This window comes from Balaenoptera physalus (genome assembly GCF_965194825.1).
Source record: "Balaenoptera physalus genome assembly, chromosome: 15".
Classification (NCBI taxonomy): domain Eukaryota; kingdom Metazoa; phylum Chordata; class Mammalia; order Artiodactyla; family Balaenopteridae; genus Balaenoptera; species Balaenoptera physalus.
The window spans coordinates 75,340,572-75,358,413 of record NC_138894.1 but is presented as its reverse complement, the minus strand read 5'-3'; the positions used below and the strand labels follow the sequence as shown (position 1 = coordinate 75,358,413).

General features: G+C 39.6%; 1 protein-coding gene across 4 annotated transcripts in view; it reads right to left on the bottom strand.

The window, feature by feature from the left end:
* The window catches only part of TRMT61B (tRNA methyltransferase 61B), a 32,615-nt gene extending 16,056 nt beyond the window's left edge, over nucleotides 1-16,559 (bottom strand). For all 4 annotated transcript variants that reach the window (XM_082426154.1, XM_082426155.1, XM_082426152.1 and 1 more), the window contains exons 1-3: nucleotides 14,797-16,559; nucleotides 9,977-10,079; nucleotides 7,070-7,260 (exon numbers count right to left, since the gene is read on the bottom strand). In XM_082426154.1, coding sequence (XP_082282280.1) covers nucleotides 7,070-7,260; nucleotides 9,977-10,079; nucleotides 14,797-15,582 — 1,080 coding nt within the window. In that variant the 5' untranslated portion in view covers nucleotides 15,583-16,559. The remainder of the gene's footprint in view (nucleotides 1-7,069; nucleotides 7,261-9,976; nucleotides 10,080-14,796) is intronic.
* Nucleotides 16,560-17,842: the final 1,283 nt, after the last annotated feature.

Genomic DNA, 17,842 nt, shown 5'->3' with positions numbered 1-17,842 from the left:
GGTTCAATCCCTGGTCTGGGAGGATCCCACATGCCACAGAGCAACTAAGCCCGTGAGCCACAACTACTGAAACCCATGCACCACAGCTGCTGGGAGCAACTAAGCCCGCTCGCCACAGCTGCAGAGGCCCATGCACCTGGAGCCCGTGCTCCGCAATGGGAGAAGCCACCGTGATGGGAGGCCCACGCACCGCAGCGAGGAGTGGCCCCCAGTCGCCACAGCTGGGGAAAGTCCGCGTGCAGCAAAAGGGGCCCAATGCAGCCATAAATAAATGAATGAATGAATAAATAAATACTTTAAAAAAAAGATGCCTATTAGATATCCAAGTAAAGATCTCAATGACTAATCAAAGGTGTGGACATAAATTGGTTTCTGTGACTGTAGATTTAGTGTATTATCAACAAGGACCAAAAATAAGACTACCAAGAAGCCTGCCAATCCAAAGCTCCATGCTCAGCTAACAACATTACCATTCATTAGCCACTCAAACCAGGAACTTAGAGTCACTATTTTCTTTACCTTGAATTCTCTTTTGAGAATCTGTGGGGTTTTTTTTTTTTTTTTTTTTTTTGTTCTTTTTTTTATTCTTTTTTTTTTTTTTTTTCACACACACACACTGTATTTTATTTTTACAAAAGATAAATAGACTGACACCAAGCATTGTACATGGATGACCACAACAAAAACAACGATTGCAATTACCAAACATGAAACACACTCATACTATGTCATAATATTGACATTCAGTCCAGTAATCCTCCACTGTAACAGCTCCTTTACTTTGCAGTGAAAATTGATTTGTATATTCTTTGCCTCTGAGTCCTTGTGGGATTTTTTTTTTTTTTTTTTAATTCAGACAGAAAGTCACAAAAATTATACTCATCCTCATCAGTTCACTCAGTCCCATGTAATTAATTGTTTTTTTCCATCTTGATCTTTTGTTAGCACTTTTATGAGTTCATCAGTTTTTCATCAGAGTTCTGAAAATGCTTATTCATTCAGTTCAGCAGTACAGTCAGTTACCAGAAACCTGTACTTGTCAGAGTCTTTTCCATGAATTTCTTGAAGATGAAACCCTTTTATAGGAACATATTTGCAAAATCATCAGAGTACACCCAGAACTGTCTGTAAATGACAAAAGACTTAAAAATGACCACAGTAAAAGATTTGATGAAAGTTCATAATAATGCAGTTGACAAGAAAATTAGTTATTTCTGAGATATACATTTTAAAGTAATAACTAGGATTATTACTTATAACATTATACCAGAACATATAAGATTTTTAGAAATTAGAATTTGATGCTTCTATTTGGATTAAAATTATCCAGTCCTACAAATCTACCTTTTAGTATTTCTCAAATTCATCCTACTGCTAATGCTTTAGGTCAGGACCTCATCATATCTTGTTGAAACATTACAATAGCTTTCTACATAGACTATGTAAATTCCATTCTTTCACCAGAATTATTCTGAAACAGGAATCTGGACATTCTACTCCCCTACTTAAGAACTCATCAATAGTTTTCCATTATCTAAAAGATAATGTCCACATGTCCTAGCTTGATATACACACAAGTGTTCTTCATTATCTAGTCCCTCATGACTGTATTTGCAGCTTCATCTCCTCATTAGACCCAATTCTACAGCCATAATGTTTCATGCTTCTGAGTCTTTCTAATAAATGTTTGTATGTCTACCTTTTCTTCTATATCGAAAGCTCCTTTAAATGTATAATTCATGGGGCTTCCCTGGTGGCGCAGTGGTTGAGAATCCGCCCGCTAATGCAGGGGACACGGGTTCGAGCCCTGGTCTGGGAAGATCCCACATGCCGCGGAGCAACTAGGCCCGTGAGCCACAACTACTGAGCCTGCGCGTCTGGATCCTGTGCTCCGCAACAAGAGAGGCCGCGATGGTGAGAGGCCTGTGCACCGCGATGAAGAGTGGCCCCCGCTTGTCACAACTAGAGAAAGCCCTTGCACAGAAACAAAGACCCAACACAACCAAAAAAAAATTAATTAATTAATTAATTAATTTTTTAAAAAAGTAACAAATGCTCAAGTACAATTGGTAAAAAAAAAAAAATGTATAATTCATTTTTGTCTTAGCATAGTACACGGCAACACAGCAGGTCTCTAATAGATGTTTGTTGAATCAAGAAAGTGGTTCAGTAATTCAGAGAAAGATGATAATCCTCCACTTAGATGATTAAGGTCTATTCCATGGAGGAGACAATCTTTGATCTAAGCTTTGAAGGAAGAGTAGATGTTAAACAGGTAGAGAGGGACTTCCCTGGTGGTGCAGTGGTTAAGAATCCGCCTGCCAATGCAGGGGACATGGGTTCGAGCCCTGGTCCGGGAAGATCCCACATGCTGTGGAGCAACTACGCCCATGCACCACAACTACTGAGCCTGCACTCTAGAGCCCGCGAGCCACAACTACTAAGCCCGTGTGCCACAACTACTGAAGCCCACGTGCCTAGAGCCCGTGCTCCACAACAAGCGAAGCCACTGCAATGAGAAGCCCGCACACTGCGACAAAGAGTAGCCCCCACTCACCGCAACTAGAGAGAGCCCGTGTGCAACAATGATCCAATGCAGCCAAATAAATACATTAAATAAATAAATAAATTTATTTTAAAAAATAAAATAAACAGGTAGAGAAAAGGGAATAGGAGAAAACTAATAATGATGAAAATCATAGCTAATATTAATTTAATGCTTACTATGTATCAGGTACTGTTCTATGCATTTTACAGAAACACCTCATTTAATCCTCAACAACGCTATGAAATAGGTATTATTACTGATTACTATTCCTGTTTAATACATGAGGTGACTGAGGCACAGAAAGATTAAGTAATTTACCCAAGGTCATATTGGCTATAATGGAGCCTAAGTGAACCAGGCTGAATAAACTCCAAAACTTACTTCCCTCTATTCACTCCCTCCTTTTCTCTCCTCAGAGATAATCATTGTCCTGAAGTTGGTAATGTTGCCAAATAATTTTATGCTTTTACAACATAGGTATATAGCTACAAACAATACATGGTACTGTTTTTAAAATTTTATATGTATGTGGCCATTCCATACTTATTCTTGAATAATTTGTTTTTCATTAAGTTCTATGTCTGAGATTTTTTTTTTTAATTGGAGTATAACTGCTTTACAATGTTGTGTTAGTTTCTGCTGTACAATGAAGTGAATCAGCTATATGTATACATGTATCCCCTCCCTCTTGGACCTCCCTCCCATCCCCCACCCATCCCACCCATCTAGGTCATCACAGAACACCGAGCTGAGCTCCCTGTGCTATACCGCAGGTTCTCACTAGCTATCTTACACATGGTAGTGTGTCTATGTTAAACCTAATCTCCCAATTCATCCCACCCTCCCCTTTCCCCCCATGTCCACACGTCTGTTCTCTACATCTGCATTTCTATTCCTGCCCTGGAAATAGGTTCATCTGTACTATTTTTCTAGATTCCACATATATGCATTAATATACGATATTTGTTTTTCTCTCTCTGACTTACTTCACTCTGTGTGACAAACTCTGGGTCCATCCACATCTCTACAAATGACCCAATTTCGTTCCTTTTTATGGCTGAGTAATGTTCTATTGTATATATGTACCACATAGTCTTTATCCATTCATCTGTCAATGGACATTTAGGTTGTTTCCATGCCCTGGCTATTGTAAATAGTGCTGCATTGAACATTGGGACACATGTGTCTTTTTGAATTATGGTTTTCTCAGGGAGATTTATTGATGTAGATATAGTACATTTATTTCACTATGTTAAATAATACCATTGTTAGTATTCCATCATGTCCATTCCTCTTTTGATGGTTAGGTTGTTTACAAAATGTATTAAAATTTGTTTAAAATCTTTTATTAGCCATTTTTTTCTTGTTCTGTTCTCTTTGTCTTTGTGGTTCAACACCTTTTTTATTCATCTACCCTCATTTGAGATGGCAGGAGTATAGGCAGGTTATATAAAAAAGCTAAAGAAAGGAAGGTTGAGATCAGATTCTGAAGGACACCATAAATCTTTGAATGAAAAGCTCCTAATTGGTTTCTCAGCAGGAGAGTGACAGTATGAGAACTAGATTAGTCTAAAGATGAGGAGAATGGATTGGAAGTGTGAGGGCCCAGGAGGTGAGATGGCAGCTAGGAGAGGAATTAAGTAGTCAAGGAAGGAATAATCAACTAGGATAACAATAACCAGAAATCAAGTGGTGGGAACATGCATAGAAATTTATGTTTACTAGTATGGAGGTTCCTTAAAAAACTAAAAGTAGAGTTGCCATTCAAAAAGATACATGCACCCCAATTCACAGCAGCACTATTTACAATAGCCGAGATATGGAAGCAACCTAAATGTCCACCGATAGATGAATGGATAAAGAAGATGTGGTACATATACACAATGGAATACTACTCAGCCATAAAAAAGAATGAAATAATGCCATTTGTGGGCTTCCCTGGTGGCGCAGTGGTTGAGAATCTGCCTGCCAATGCAGGGGACACGGGTTCGAGCCCTGGTCTGGGAAGATCCCACATGCCGCGGAGCAACTAGGCCCGTGGGCCACAATTACTAAGCCTGCGCGTCTGGAGCCTGTGCTCCGCAACAAGAGGCCGCGATAGTGAGAGGCCCGCGCACCGCGATGAAGAGTGGCCCCCACTTGCCACAACTAGAGAAAGCCCTCGCACAGAAACGAAGACCCAACACAGCCAAAAATAAAAAAAATTAATTAAAAAAAAATAATAATAATGCCATTTGCAGCAACATGGATGAACCTAGAGATTATCATACTAAGTGAAGTAAGTCAGAAAGAGAAAGATAAATACCGTATGATATCACTTATATGTGGAATCTAAAATACAGCACAAATGAACTTATTTATGAAACAGAAAAAGACTCACAGACATAGAAAACAAACTTATGGTTACCAAAGGGGAAAGGGGGGGGGTGAGGGATGAAGTAAGAATTTGGGATTAACAGATACAAACTACTATATATAAAATATCAATAGATAAATAAGGTCCTACTGTATGAACTATATTCAATATCCTGTAATAAACCACAATGGAAAGGAATATGAAAAAGAATATGTATATATATGTACAACTGAATCACTTTGCTGTACACCAGAAAATAACACAACATTGTAAATCAACTATACTTCAACAAAATAAATAAATAAACATCTTCTCCCCCAAAGATATTTATGTTTACTATACACCTCTTGAGTTTTGGTCAAGTGCTACCTTCAAGCAGGACTTTTACCAACTGACAATTTTTAGAGACTTTCTTAAAGAAATGAAAATTCTTCATGATCTAGCTTTAACTTAATAATTCTATATTATGAGTAATTTATTTATGAACACCAACTATAATTCTTTGCCCCAATAGTATACGACTCTTCCCCAGAAGCTGACAGTTCTCCTCCTTCTATATGCTCTGAGTATTCATCTGACACTATTATTCAAGAGAGATTCAATTGAAAAAGTCTAGTAAGGAGTATTCTTTCTTTTGGAACAGGGATGGATGTTTCAGCAGGTTTCCACAAAGTTGTAACAATACTGTTAAAATCCTTTGTTGTGTTTCATGCTCATCAAGCAAAATTCTGATGACCAATTAAACTCCCAGGTATCTGTGAAATTCCTATGGATGGCCTACATAGAACAAGTCCTCTTTCTGCCCTTATTGAGCTATATAATATGCAAGCCAAACAAGGATGAGAAAAAACAAAACAAAACTGTGGTCCTTGTGTCCAGGAAGCTGTGCCACTGTAGCTATTGGCTTTTGTTATATTAGAGATAGGAACCAGTCCCGATAAAAATCACCTCTTTGAACTTTACTTCATTTCTCACCTAGTTTCCCTTATAAAGTTCCTAAAATAATCTAAGTTTCTAATAGCCAATTAAGAAAAGCGAAGAAGGAACTTCCCTGGTGGCACAGTGGTTAAGAATCCACCTGCCAATGCAGGGGACACGGGTTCGAGCGCTAGTCCAGAAGATCCCACATGCCGCGGAGCAACTAAGCCCGTGCTCCACAACTACTGAGCCTGTGCTCTAGAGCCCATGAGCCACAACTACTGAGCTCGTGTGCTAAAACTACTGAAGGCTGCGCACCCAGAGCCCATGCTCCACAACAAGAGAAGCCACCACAATGAGAAGCAGGTGCACCGCAATGAAGAGTAGCCTCTGCTCGTTGCAACTAGGGAAAGCCTGCATGCAGCAATAAAGACCCAACACAGCCAAAAATAAATAAATTAAATAAAATAAATAAATTTATTTAAAAAAAAGAAAGAAACGTGAAGAAGACTTCTTACCCAGACCTCAGTCCATAGCGTCAAGCCATGAACTGATAATGGCATCATCAAGGATAAGGCAACTTAAACTAGAATTCTGAAACTTTGAGGTCATCTAATAGCACTATGGCCCACATCTCCACCATCACTGTTCACAGCTTAAAATGGCATTCTCTCATCATCTATCCTTTTATCTTCATAATACTCTGCTTCTCCTCCCCTAACTCAACCTCCCACTCCTCCACCTCCTCACAAATCCCTCCACTCCACTTTCTGGAGCTTTGTTCACAATAAATATGCCTCTATCCTCAACATCTTTAATTAACACTCCTCTACATCCTGACTTTAACTGTCAAAAGATGCCTCTTGCCTCTTCCCTCAAAAATGGAGGCTATTTATTACCCCAAATCTCACAATATGAGGTCAGGTGCGGGGCTCAGTATGCTCCCAATGCTGCTTCCAAATTATTATTCCTTTATCCTAGAAATGTTGAAGTTCATGATGCTCAACTACTCCTCCTAGTATTTCATCATTACCCCACATTTATTAACAACTTTGGCAGCTAATTCAGTATATCTCTCTGCTCTAAATCCCACCATGATATTAAAGGAAAATATTCCTCCCACTCTTAGAGATAGAAATGGGACAAATAATGAAGGAAGATCCTTTTCCATATAAAAGAAGTGTGGCCCTTGTTTTCTTTGTACTCAGTATTAGGTAATATCATAGGACTCACTTTAGAAAACTTACCGCATCAAATGTTAAAGATTTTATGTCTTCAGTTGCTCCTAAAATATCCTTATGAATAAAATCCACGTTGTCTGGCCACTCTTCTACATGACTCATTTTCCATGAATCACGCCAGTGTTTGTAATTCTTCTTAGCCAGTTCATGGTGGTCTTTTCGAATTTCAAAACTTATGACTCGTCCTAGTGATCCAACTTAATTTAAAAAAAATTATGACACTACACAGTATTAATCAGTACATAAAGAATGTCAAAATTTTATTTTGCAAAGATATTACATGGATGTGAAAAAATAATTCAAATAGTTCAAGGTTACAAAAGTCTCTACCCTATCCCAAATACCCAATCAGTCTCCCTGATCAGAGACAATCATTCCACCGTAGTTATTTACCCTTCCCGAGATAGTCGTTGCCTATAGTACAAGTGTGCAAGTATCTTTCTCTGTTTTTAACACACGTTGTTACCTATCATATATACTGTCCTGTACCTTCCTTCTTATTTACCAATGCCATTTCAGTGATTAATGATCTACTGCATTTTTTTAAACAGCTATTATGTTCCATTGTATGACTATGCCACAGTTTATTTAACCAGTCACCTACTGATGAACATTTAGCTTGTTTCTAGTCTTATGCTATAACAAACAATATTGCAATAAAAATTATTTTGCCTAAGTCTTTGTACACATGAGCCAGTATATCTATAGGATAAAGTCCTAAAAATGGAATTGCTGACTCAAGGGATATGTGAATATTTTTATTTTGAAAATTATTACCAAATTGTCCTCCAAAAAAACAATGACACCAATTTACACTCGACCAACAATGTATTAGAGTGCCTATTTCTCCATATTCTCTCCAACAAAGAGTTATCAAACTTTTTATCTGTGTCAATCTAAAAATTGCATATAGTTTATCATTGTAGTTTTAATTTGCATGTCTTTTGCTATGGATGAAGTTAGGCCTTTCAGATACTTAAAAGATACTTGTACTTTTGTGTGTGTCTGAAAAACTTTCAAACTATTTATCATAGTAATACTGCAGTTTCACACAAAACTACTACATTTTAACTTACGGCAATTAATTTTCTACCCACCTCTATATGAGGTGATTTGATACCATTTGGAGGCTGTCCCAGATCAATCAGTCTATAGTTAAAATGAAGAGTTTAAATTGCAGCATGTCTCTTTAAAATTTAAGTCCAGCTGTAAGTCATCATGTTCTCAAGGGATAAACATTAATGTTAACAGTAGCATAAGCTAAACACTTAGAAAAGAAAATTATGGTGAAAATAAATCCATCCTGAAGGTAAATAGCAATAATTTCTTGATCACTCATAGTTTGGCATTATTTATGCCATGACACTCCTCCAACACTATAGATATTAGAAATACATTCCTCCTGTTTCACAAATTTTTTATAAATTCACTTTGTCAAATGTATTTAGGAATCTGTCACAGATTGTGAAGAAATGGCTGCCTTTAACTATGCACAGAAAAGAGTCCAACAAAAGATGTGAGGAGCCCAAAATGAATTTCCTGACCCAGTATAAGTTGGATTATGTTTATATGTGATGACATTAGGTCAAAAAACAAAAGGTTTAAGTTTAATTCAGTATATGTCTATATGTAATCTTTATAAAATCTACCCACATACACCTACAACTGCTCTAACAATGTTTATTAGCTAAAAAAGAATGCACTAATAAAACCAACATGAATGATTAAAAAAAAAAATCTACCAAAAGAGAATGCTGTCTATTGTTAGGTGAGAAAGGGAACACTGCAGAGGCAGCCAAACAAGCCAAAGCAATCCTGACAATCAGAGGAATTAAGTGGTCAAAGGGAGCAATAATCAACTACAATAACAGTAATCAGAAATCAAGTGGTGGGAACATGAACAGATATTTATGTTTACTATATACCTCTTGATTTTTGATTAGGTGTTACCTTCAAGCAGTACTTTTACCAACTGACAATATTTAGAGACTTTCTTAAAGAAAGGAAAATTCTTCATGATCTAGCTTTAGCTTAATAGTTCTATATTACGCATTAATTTATTCACGAACAGCAAAAATAATTCTTTGCCCCTGATAGTATATGACTCTTCTCCAGCAGCTGACAGCCCTCCTCCTTCTATATTCTCTCATACTGAGTATTCACTTGGCACTATTACCAACAAAAACATGTACACGTGTGCACAAAAGACAAGTACAAGAATGTTCAGAGAAGCACTACTCACAATGTTCAACTCAAATGCCCATCAACAGCAGAATGGATAAACTGTGCTTTACTTACAAAAATGGCAACTAAAATGAAATAACCATTGCTACATGCAATGGCTGAACCTCACAAACAGAATGATGAATGAAAGCAACCAGATTCAAAAGAGTACAATACTACAGGATTCCTTTTACGTAAGATTCAAAACAGGCAAAACTAATCAATGGTCATAAAAGTCAGAGTAGTGGCTACCTTCTACCTTTGGGTAGGATAAGGACTGAGAAGGCATTTGAGGAGGTTTCAATGGTACAATAACATTCCCTATCTTGATCTGGGTAATAACTACGTGAGTGTGGTCACAATATAAAAATTCATTGAGGTATACACTTATGATCTGTGTACTTTTCTGTAGCTATGTTATGTTCTAATAAAAAATTTAGTTAAAAAAAAGTGTGGAGGGAGCAACAGAAAGCAAAAAGAGAGAGGGTTAGACAGAGAATGACTTGAATAAATGTACAAAATGGAAAGAAAAACAGTTGCTTACATTTGATTTCAAGGAGAATGCTCTCTATCACAAAGTTATGTGAATATTTTCTGAAACATCTGTATCTATTTAACTTCCCGTTATTATGAACAGATTGAATGTCTTCTTTGTCATCTAAATTCAACTCATTTATCCCAATCTCTTACCTGCTTTTGATAAAAACAAGCTCATTCCACCAGAGCCCGAGCCAGCTTCCAAAACAGTATCACCTGGGTGGATATTCATCATCAACAGTATCATATTCATATCCTATGATTGAAATACAGCATGAGTGACTCTGTGACCAATAAATATGTACTAAGCACCTAGGCTTACAAACACTATGTTGGACTTGGAGAAAAGAAGTGAAAATAAAAAAGGATTAAACTCTGGCCCTGCCTACCAAAAGTTTATATTTTACTTGATGAAACAAGAGATTCAAGAATCAGGTAGCAAATACAGAAGCACTTCAGTATGATATTGAAATTACAGAAAATAAGTAAGAATAGGAGCTCAGAGAAAGGAGCAATCAGCAGACTGCCCTAGCTTAAAGACATAGAGAATTTAAGGAAACAGTCACAAAGTAGAAACAGGTTTGCCCATCTCAGGAGGAGCGGTAAGGAGAGACCTGAATCCATGCTAACGCATCTGAACTTAACCTGGTAAGTAACTGGGGCATGTCACTGAGGTAATATTAATGGCATTTTATAAAGATTAATCTGTGAGACAAATACAGGATGTATTAGAATAGAAAAAAATTAGAGGTAGAAAGACCAGTTAGGAAGTTATTACATAATCTCTGCATGAAATGATGAATGCTCATTTAGAATTAGGATACCAGGAATAGACAGAAGGACTCATTTGCCAAACTTTATAACTAAAGAATTGTTTTGTTAACAGAAATATCATGGATGATAGTAGTAATAGCTGTTTATTGAAACTTCACCAGGTGCCAGGCTTCTGTTAACTATGCAAACTGCTTTCAAACATTATCTTGTTTAATCAAAATAATAATATGAGAAAAGTTATCACCATCCCCATTATAAGGATGAGAAATCAAAAAAGTAATTTGCCCAAAGTCACACAGCCAGGAATCAAGTGGGCAAGTCAGGGGTAGAACTGATGTTGAACTCCCAAACATCTCCTAACCACGCTGTTGATCATTTCACTATATATTACAAATGCTACAGAGAGAGAAAAATTTAAATGTTAGCATTTATTTCAACATCCCCCCAATAACAAACCTTTCGAAGTTGCTAATAAGCAGCACATCTGGTAAGGTTTTACTATCTTTTCCTTCTCTGGCAAAAGCTGCTGTGAAAATTCTAAAAGAAATAGGAGGGTTTCTAGGATCCTCTGTTGAGTCACAACAAAGTTGTGTATTAAATATAGGTTTGGATGCATAAGAAACTATTTAACAGGTACAGTTACCCAATTAAAAACCAAAATGTATTTTCTTAAATGATGGACTAAGGCTTGAACCAAATGATACTTAGACACATAATTCTTAAGGTGTATTAGTCAGAAAGTTTCATTAACAAATTCAAAGTCTTTCAGACATACATATCCTCTCCTATCTGCCAGGCACGTGGGAGTAGACGTGGGAGGGGGCACAGATAACTTCACACAGGAGTGGGAGGCAGCTCCAGTAGCCATTTCAGTGAAATGCCCTGGAGAAGGCAGTTCTATTTCCTTGGCTCTTTCATATAAGACTAGAATTATAAAATTTTAAAAAAACTTTAGCACACTTTAACTTTTGCTTCCTGCCATTCAGGTTACCTGGTCTCCATGGAATGAGGTTGGAGCCCACTTTACACATCCTAGCAATTTCAGTCCAAAACTGGGGTGGGAATAGCATTTATTCATTTCCTTGCCTCTTTCCAAAAGGGATTTGAAGCTACTGGGAGACTCCTCTGAAGTTATGAAATATCACTCTACTATTGAGTTATCTATACATTTTAAAACTTTAGGCTTGGGTTTCCCTCGTGGCGCAGTGGTTGAGAGTCTGCCTGCCAATGTAGGGGACACGGGTTCGAGCCCTGGCCTGGGAAGATCCCATATGCCACGGAGCAACTAGGCCCGTGAGCCACAAACTACTGAGCCTGCAGGTCTGGAGCCTGTGCTCCGCAACAAGAAAGGCCGCGATAGTGAGAGGCCCGCGCACCGCGATGAAGAGTGGCCCCCACTTGCCGCAACTAGAGAAAGCCCTCGCACAGAGACGAAGACCCAGCACAGCCATAAATAAATAAATAAATAAATAAAGGACTTCCTTTAAAAAACAAAAACAAAAAACAAAACTTTAGGCTTTCAAACAATCTTTTCAGACTTTTTCCTTTTTTTCCTTGGCAGGAATTTTAATCTCTTTCCTAACTAATTCAACAGAAGGTTTTAATAACTGGGCTGCACTTTAGTCTTAAGTGGCAACAATTTCTACTCTCCAATGGTCCTTATATAAGTATTCCAAACATGCAAATCAGCAGAAAAGATTAATTTAAAAATTTAGGGAGTGTTGGGAATTCCCTGGCGGTCCAGTGGTTAGGACTTGGCACTTCCACTGCCATGGTCCCAGGTTCAAACCCTGGTCGGGGAACTAAAATCCCGCAAGCCACAGGGCGTAGCCTAAATAAATAAATAAATAAATAAATAAATAAAAATAAAATAAAAATAAAAATTTAGGGAGTGTTGCCACTTATACTTCTACTCCAAACCTAAAAGTGCTTGATATTGACCCCTGTGAAATGTTCACACTTTACACGTAACTGTTAGGAAGTTTATTCAAAATTGCTCCCTCAGACCAACTTTTAATATTAAGATAAAACTACGTAATTCTACGGAGGAGACCAGCTTTCAAAAGTCAGTGGAGGGACTTCCCTGGTGGCGCAGTGGTTAAGAATCCTCCTGCCAATTCAGGGGACGTGGGTTCGAGCCCTGGTCCCGGAAGATCCCACATGCTGTGGAGCAACTAAGCCCGTGTGCCACAACTACTGAGCCTGCACTCTAGAGCCCGTGAGCCACAACTACTGAAGCTGGCATGCCTAGAGCCCGTGCTCCACAACAAGAGAAGCCACCGCAATGAGAAGCCCTTGCAGTGCAACGAAGAGTAGCCCCCGCTCGTTGTAACTAGAGAAAGCCCGCGCACAGCAGTGAAGATGCAAAGCAGCCAAAAATAAATAAATAAAATAAATAAATTTATTTAAAAAAAAATATATATATATAGACTGGATTCCTACTTAGAACCTTCCAACAGTCACCCAATGCACATGGAATAAAATACTCATATCTCCAACCACAGCACATCTCATACCATTCTCTCCCTCACCTAACCCACTCAGCCCACAGCAGGAACTCTGCAATACTCTTCCCTTTGCAAGCACTCTGCTCCTAGATCTTTGCAAGGCTGGCTCTTCCTTAGTTAGTTTATCAAATGTACCTCCTCAGAGACCTTCTCTAACCACCTGACATAAAGTATTCTCCTCCCCCAGGTTACCCAACACAATGTTATTGTTAATCTACTTGTCTTCATGGCACTTAGCACTACCTGAAATTATCGAATTCTTTCATTTACTTGTTTGTTCCTTGTCACCTCCTCTAGGACATAAGGTCTATGTTGAGAGCAAGGACTGTGGTTCACCACTTCACCTCCCTAAAATACTGCCCTGAATATATAAGGTAGGCGAGTATTTACTAAAGAAATAATGATTCCTCATCTAGGACTAGGAGGAGAAGTTGTTACAAAGGAACATTCTGCTCAAGGACAGTGACTGTGACTAATGATTAAAATAAACCACTAGCAATGGATGATTAGCATAAGATTGTAACAAGGAACTAGGTAGGTAATTTACTTATAAATAATATTCCTTTTATGTTTAGTGTCTAATTTTAGCTGTTTTCATATAAAAAATTTTTTCTAATGGGAAAAGCATAGTGAGGGCTTCCCTAGCGGCGCAGTGGTTAAGAATCTGCCTGCCAACGCAGGGGACACGGGTTCGAGCCCTGGTCCGGGAAGATTCCACATGCCGCGGAGCAACTAAGCCCGTGCGCCACAACTACTGAGCCCGCGTGACACAACTACTAGAGCCCGTGTTCCCCAACAAGAGAAGCCACCGCAATGAGAAGCCTGCGCACCACAACGAAGAGTAGCCCCCAGTCGCCGCAACTAGAGAAAGCCCGCGCGCAGCAAAGACCAAACGCAGCCAAAAATAAAATAAATTAAATAAATTAAAAAATACATTTTAAAAAGCATAGTGAGATATCTATTGTTGACAAAATATACCTCTAATAACATGCCTGATTAAATATGATGCTTAAAATATGGCCACAGTGGTGCTAAAAAATTGTCCCCAAGAGTTCAACGTTCTCTTGAATGTTGATCTCGAAAACTTAAGAATTATGGGAAATAAATACACATTCTTATTGCCTAGTGAGTCCACATCACTCTGTATAGTAAATCACTTTACAGATCAGAGAATCGAAGCTCCCAAGTTAAAATTAAAATCTGGCTATTTCTTCCTAAAATTAGTAATCATAAAATATGTAAAAGTCATAGCCATTGGTTAAAAAAAAAGTGAGAATAAAAACTTGAGGGCTTCCCTGGTGGCGCAGTGGTTGGGAGTCTGCCTGCCAGTGCAGGGGACACGGGTTCGAGCCCTGGTCTGGGAAGATCCCACATGCCGCGGAGCGGCTGGGCCCGTGAGCCACAATTGCTGAGCCTGTGCGTCTGGAGCCTGTGCTCCGCAACAGGAGAGGCCGCGATGGTGAGAGGCCCGCGCACCGCGATGAAGAGTGGCTCCCGCTTGCCGCAGCTGGAGAGGGCCCTCGCACAGAAACGAAGACCCAACGCAGCCATAAATAAATAAATAAATAAACCCAAAGTTTAAAAAACTTGAAACGTGCTGAGATGTGCTTTAAGTACATTAATCAGGTCTGTAGTACTGCATCCGTTTTGCTCTTGGTGGAACCAATATGAACCTAACTCCCATCGCATTACCTTAGGACATGTTATGGCAGGCCCTCTTTGCATCAGTAATACATAGTCTTCCAATGCTGGCCTCCTCAGCATGAAGTGCTTACCAGAGGAACTCCTCAGTATCTGGCCGGGGAACTTCCCCACGATCTCGCTGAACGGGACTGGCCCCCAGCTACTAGTCAAGTGTCCAGCGTTGCTCAACGTAAATAATTTTTTAAATTGTGTTTCTCTCTTCCCAGTCTCAGCTAAAATCAGCTCCCCAGCCCGAAAAGGCACCTCTCGGGTAGTTGAACAGGAAGAGGAGACGTGAAGTTCGTCATCCTTGGTGGCAGACTGGGCCAAGGCGGGCAGTGAAGTACCCCCGGATCCCTGGCGTGCGGGACCCGACTGGTCCTGGTCTTCACTCGAGCCCTCGCGCTCTCGAGGGGGTGACTCCTTTCGCGGTGTCGGTAGTCTGAGGCTTTCCAGTGACGAAAGACATCTGGTCCCAAGTCCCCGGACGCGCGGAGGGAGAGATGGAGGCGACTCTGCGTCTGGGGCTTTCCTCTGTGCCGCCTCGCGCTCTCCTTCTTCATCTCGCGCGTTTCTAGGCGAGAATTTGCAACACAATAACCGGGCTCTCTCGAAGGGCTCTTGCCCAAGGCAGCGCAGGAATGGACAGGTCCCGAACCCTGGGCACCTCCGGGGACGCCTCAGCGGTAGCAAGACCAGACCCAGGCGCCTGGTTGACAGCATGACTACCCGCGCAGGCGCAGTCGCAGGCGAGTGACGCAGGGCCGAGGCTCCGCCTCTCGCCGCGCGCAGCATTGACGCAGCGGCCTTGGGGCTGGACAGCTATCTCGCCGGAAGAACTCCGCTACAGCGCCTGCGTCCCGTGGAGGGGCGCAGCGGCCGAGTTGGCAGCCCGGGGATCCGTGAGGTCCTCGTTGCGTAACTGTCCCGGGAGTGAGTCTCTTTCCCGCGCAGGGGCCCATTTTCCTCTTGGAATGTGTGCAGAGTAAACAGTTTACCGCTGACAAATCTCCACCAGCCTTGTTCGGGGACAAGAGGATTAAGAGAGACACAGCCTGTCAAAGCGCTGTCTAAGCTGAAGTCCTGTACCAGGGTTAGTTAGCTCGCTGGTAATCAGGAACAGAAACGTCACTCGGTCACCATAAGTAAAACTGGCCCCGAGATGCGTTTTTATAGACTGCAGTTGGACGTGCCACCCGCTGACTGGAGCTTCTTTCCCAGCTGACCGCCTCCTTCCCCTAGTCCTAGCGAATCCCTTTTGACTGGGCTCTGACCACCTGCATGCCCTCCCCGGGCCCAGAGAGTCGGCGACCCTAGATTAAAGTGACTGTATTCACTGTGTGCTCATTTTACAGAGTTGTTTTTAATCATTAAAATATAATAGTTAACTAAGTGTTTTACCCTCCCCAAAACTAAGTAAAATTATCTTAAAATGGGAAAAGGCCGATGTTAAAACAGGGGTGGCGGGGTAGAGGGGTGTTATAGCCTCCATTTCGTCCCCTCCAAGTTCATGTATCGAATTCCTAACCTTCAGTACCTCAGAGTGGGACTGTATTTGAAGATAGGGTCTTTAAAGAGGTAATTAAATTAAAATGTCACCAGAATGGGCCCTAATCCAATATGACTGTTGTCCTTGTAAGAAGAGATTAGGACACAGAGGGAAGACCATGTGAAGACACAGGCAGAAGATGGCCATCTACAAGCCAAGGAGAGAAGCCTCAGAAGAAACCAAACCTGCCAACACCTTGATGTTGGACTTCTAGCTGCCAGAACTGTGAGAAAATTAATTCTGTTGTTTAAGCCAAAAAAAAGAAAACAAAAAGAGCATTGACTGTATTTTCTAATTCTCTCTCTTTAAAAATTTTTATTCCCAGGTTTTGGCACCTCCCCCCCCCCAAATTTTTAAATAAAAACGAATTTATTTAATCCTAAAAATAAAACAAAAGATAATTAAAAACTGGGAAAAAGTTATCTATAGAGTCCAAAATCTCATTTAACATTGAATATCACTAACCTGTTTGCTTAATATTAATTCAACTGGCAGAAGTTTATTAAGGGTCTGGCAATATCTAATGTGCCTGGTCTAACGAGGCACATTAGATATTTATTTCATTTAAGTTTACAACAATCCTGAGTCAGAAATAAGTATTCCAGTTTTACGTGTAAGAAAACTGACCCAAGGAGATTAAATGATTTGGGCAACAGCCCATAACTGACAAGTGACATGACAGGGTTTCCTATCTAGGTCAGTTTGGTTCAGCACTCCATGCTCTTTGTACTGTAACACCCCTTCTCAAAGGCCAGTCAACAGTACATTTGAATTCAGAGTTAACATTGGAATACATTCACAGAGCTACGAATTCAGTTTAAATTTGAGAAAATGTCTTGTTATTACTTTCAAAGACATAAATTCTTTCTAATCTGTGCTTTCTAAAACATCAACCATCATAAACTCCATTATCAGGACTTCTCTCTTTTAATCCTAAAAATGAAAAAACAAAACAAAACAACCCTGCTCTCGCCCTATCCCAACTGCATGTCTCACTTTTGGTTTTGATTTGTTTTAAGAAAAGTTCTTTTGACTAACCTTTATGTTATCATTGCCAAATATGGGTCTGAGTTGGAACCTTCTGAATCCTAAGCTCTACAATTATTTTTAAATTTATAATTCCTAATTTATTATCTCGTTATTAAATGATATTTGGCTGTTATTTCAGAAGGAGTAAGAATTAGAAAGATGGTATATTGACAAAATATAGGAAGTAAATTTACATATCTTTGATTTCTGAGATACATTGTGAACAGTTAATGGCATTCTTTTCTTTCTATTATTTGAATAACAGACACGGTGATATAGTTTGTCATGATCTTTCAGAGCATTTAAGCTCTCAAAAAGAAGTCACTATGTGTGCTTTTCTATTTCTGGCTATACTTTTCCTTTCCTATCTTTCCTATGAAACTGCCAACTTGCACTCTGAAACTATTCTCTGAAAATATGAGGCATCATCAACTCATCATTTTTACTTTAGGGTATAAGACCAGAAAGATACTATCG